This window comes from Camelina sativa, chromosome 4 (genome assembly GCF_000633955.1).
Source record: "Camelina sativa cultivar DH55 chromosome 4, Cs, whole genome shotgun sequence".
Taxonomy (NCBI): domain Eukaryota; kingdom Viridiplantae; phylum Streptophyta; class Magnoliopsida; order Brassicales; family Brassicaceae; genus Camelina; species Camelina sativa.
Genome location: NC_025688.1, coordinates 28,552,612 through 28,555,748, shown reverse-complemented (window position 1 = coordinate 28,555,748; position 3,137 = coordinate 28,552,612). Strand labels below are relative to the sequence as shown.

The following is a 3,137-nucleotide window of genomic DNA, read 5'->3' as shown; positions in this document are numbered from 1 at the left end:
TAAGACAAATTGCAAATAGGGGAGAGAAAGGAGAGTAGTGTCACGCGCTGCATATTGCGAAGAGAGGACTCGACAATGATGGCACAAGAACACGGTACATATGTAGATAAGTACATCTACAGACATAAGCCACACATAGAGGACGAGAAGCAACCCAAAAAACACACACACACAAAATAAAAATAAAAATAAAAATGAAAATTCCATTGTTACAAGAACCAAAAGATTTAGAGAGAGAGAGACTGTAAATGTAAAATAAAATAAAAAAGAGAGGGAGCATTGATGAAGACCACTTTTTATATATTGCACGCATCCATATAACAGCTACAGCATCAGAGAGAAATAAAGAAGAAGTGATTTTAGAGAAAGAAAAAAAAAAAAAAAAAGTTGGGGCGCCAATTACAAGTTTTGAGCTTTGCATGTGTTTCTTTCTTCCGTACATTTAACATCTCTCTCTCTCTTCTTTTGTTGTCTTTCTGTTCTGAGATCTCTCTCTCTCTTCTCTCTAGGGTTCTCTTTTTTTTTCTTTCTTTTCCTTCTTCTGGGATTGTTTTTTTTTTTAATTTGGGGTTACTGTGTGTTGAGAGGAGGCGATGCCCTTATCCTTTGAAAGGTTTCAAGGGGAGGGGGTGTTTGGTTTATCTTCTTCTTCTTCATCTTTTTATCCAGATTCTCATAAAATCTGGTTAAACAATCAAGAAGACAAAACCGGAGTCAGAGAAGCTAAACAAGAAGAAGATCTTGGTTATGTTGTCGGTTCTTTTCTACCGGAGCCGACGTCTGTCCTCGACGCTTTAAGGAGTCCTAGTCCTCTCGCCTCTCATTCGTCAACCACCACCACGCTGTCTTCCTCTCACGGCGGTGGTACCACCGTCACCGCCACCGCCGTTACCCCCGGTGATGATAATAAATGTAGTCATCAGATGGGTTTGGATGATCTTGATGGTGTTCTCTCTGCTTCTTCTCCTGGTCAAGAACAGAGTATCCTGAGACTTATCATGGACCCGGGTTCTGCTTTCGGTGTTTTCGACCCGGGTTTTGGTTTCGGGTCTGCTTCTTCCTGCCCTGTCACTGATGATAATTCCAATCCTCTGTGCAGCTTCCCGTTTCAAGAGGTTACGAATACGACGGAAGCTTTGATCAATCCCACGACGAATCACTGTTTGTTCTCTTCTAACCCTCCGTTGTCTCCGCCGGCGAAACGGTTTAATTCCGGATCTCATCATCATCAACCCGTTTTCCCTTTCTCGGATCCGGATCCGGTTCACGACCCGGTTCGTCGTCAGCACCAGTTTCAGTTCCCGTTTCAGTTTCACCAACAACAAATCCCGTCTCCTTCTTCTTCTTCGGCGGCGGTGGCTATGGTTCCGGTTCCGTCTCCGGGAATGGCCGGCGATGACCAATCAGTCATCATCGAGCAGCTGTTCAACGCGGCGGAGCTTATCGGAACCAACGGAAACAACAACAACGGCGACCACACCGTTCTCGCGCAAGGGATATTGGCGCGGCTCAATCACCATCTCAACACTAGTAACCACAACCACAAGTCTCCGTTTCAGAGAGCTGCTTCTCACATCGCTGAAGCTCTCCTCTCACTCATCCACAACGACTCGTCGTCGTTAATCACGCCGGAGAATCTGATTCTTCGTATCGCCGCTTACAGATCCTTCTCCGAAACGTCGCCATTTCTCCAGTTCGTTAACTTCACAGCGAATCAATCGATTCTTGAGTCGTGCAACGATTCAGGGTTTGATCGGATCCACATTATCGATTTCGATGTTGGTTACGGAGGACAGTGGTCGTCTCTAATGCAAGAACTCGCTTCCGGAGGAGGTGGTGGAAGAAGAAGAAACAGAGCATCGTCTCTTAAATTAACAGTCTTTGCTCCTCCTCCTTCAACAGTCTCCGATGAGTTCGAGCTTCGGTTCACAGAGGAAAATCTCAAAACTTTCGCCGGAGAAGTCAAGGTTCCGTTTGAAATCGAGCTACTAAGCATAGAGCTTCTCCTAAACCCGGCTTATTGGCCTCTCTCTCTCCGTTCATCGGAGAAAGAAGCAATTGCGGTGAATCTCCCGATAAACTCTGTCGTCTCCGGTTACCTCCCGTTGATCCTCCGTTTCCTCAAACAAATCTCACCAAACGTCGTCGTTTGCTCAGACAGAGGATGTGACCGTAACGACGCGCCGTTTCCAAACGCTGTGATCCATGCGCTTCAGTACCACACCTCTCTGCTCGAGTCTCTTGATGCTAATCAGAACCAGGACGATTCGAGTGTAGAGAGGTTTTGGGTGCAACCTTCGATTGAGAAGCTGTTGATGAAACGTCAACGTTGGATTGAAAGATCTCCACCGTGGAGAAGCTTGTTTACGCAATGTGGGTTTTCTCCGGCGAGTTTGAGTCAGACGGCGGAGGCTCAGGCGGAGTGTTTGCTGCAGAGGAATCCGGTTAGAGGGTTTCACGTTGAGAAGAGACAGTCGTCACTTGTCATGTGTTGGCAAAGGAAAGAACTTGTTACTGTCTCTGCTTGGAAATGTTAGAACAAGAAACCACTAAAAGACCATTCAAGCTAATTTCTCCGTTTTTTTCCCCTCTTTTTCTCAGATTTTTAAAAATGTTGTTATGTTTGTTCAATGGCGGTGTTCTTAGTTTCAGACTTGTGGTGTTTTAACATTTTAAGGAAGTAAGGATATATAATCAAAAGTCTCCTTTTGTTAGATTTTGTTTTTGCTCTTTCCGAGTTTATGCATATAAATCTCTTATCCAAAAATAGAAATATGCAGAAGAGGTATGCTTAATTCAAATCATGTGGATTAGTATTTGTTATCAGGATCTTCATATATAGTCTACATAACTCGAGTTTATGCATACAAACATTCTACTTTAGACTAAACTTAAAACGCTGTTGTTAAGGTTAAGGTCCTATGAAAGGATAAGACATCAACTTTGAATTAAGAAACCATTTTATCTTGTTATTATATTGTAATGTAGAATTAGTGAATATCCCCACGGTACATGGACATTTCCATCAAGTAATTTGTATATAGTATTAAAAACATAGAACCAAAAAGTGAAAGCTAATTGAATTTATCATATGGGTTTTTGGAGCTTCCAAGGTTGAATGTTTGTTTAATCGTCTC

The 3,137-nt window shown here is 43.2% G+C and overlaps 1 protein-coding gene across 1 annotated transcript; it reads left to right on the top strand.

Annotated features, from left to right (window-relative positions):
* Window positions 241-2,716, top strand: LOC104783067 (scarecrow-like protein 27). Its single transcript, XM_010508151.2, has one exon. It carries the CDS (start codon window positions 594-596, stop codon window positions 2,535-2,537), a length of 1,944 nt encoding a protein of 647 aa, XP_010506453.1. The 5' UTR covers window positions 241-593; the 3' UTR covers window positions 2,538-2,716.

What these genes read in the sequence shown, in the direction of transcription:
- LOC104783067 (XM_010508151.2), top strand. Translation starts at nt 594, where the DNA reads ATGCCCTTATCCTTTGAAAGGTTTCAAGGGGAGGGGGTGTTTGGTTTA.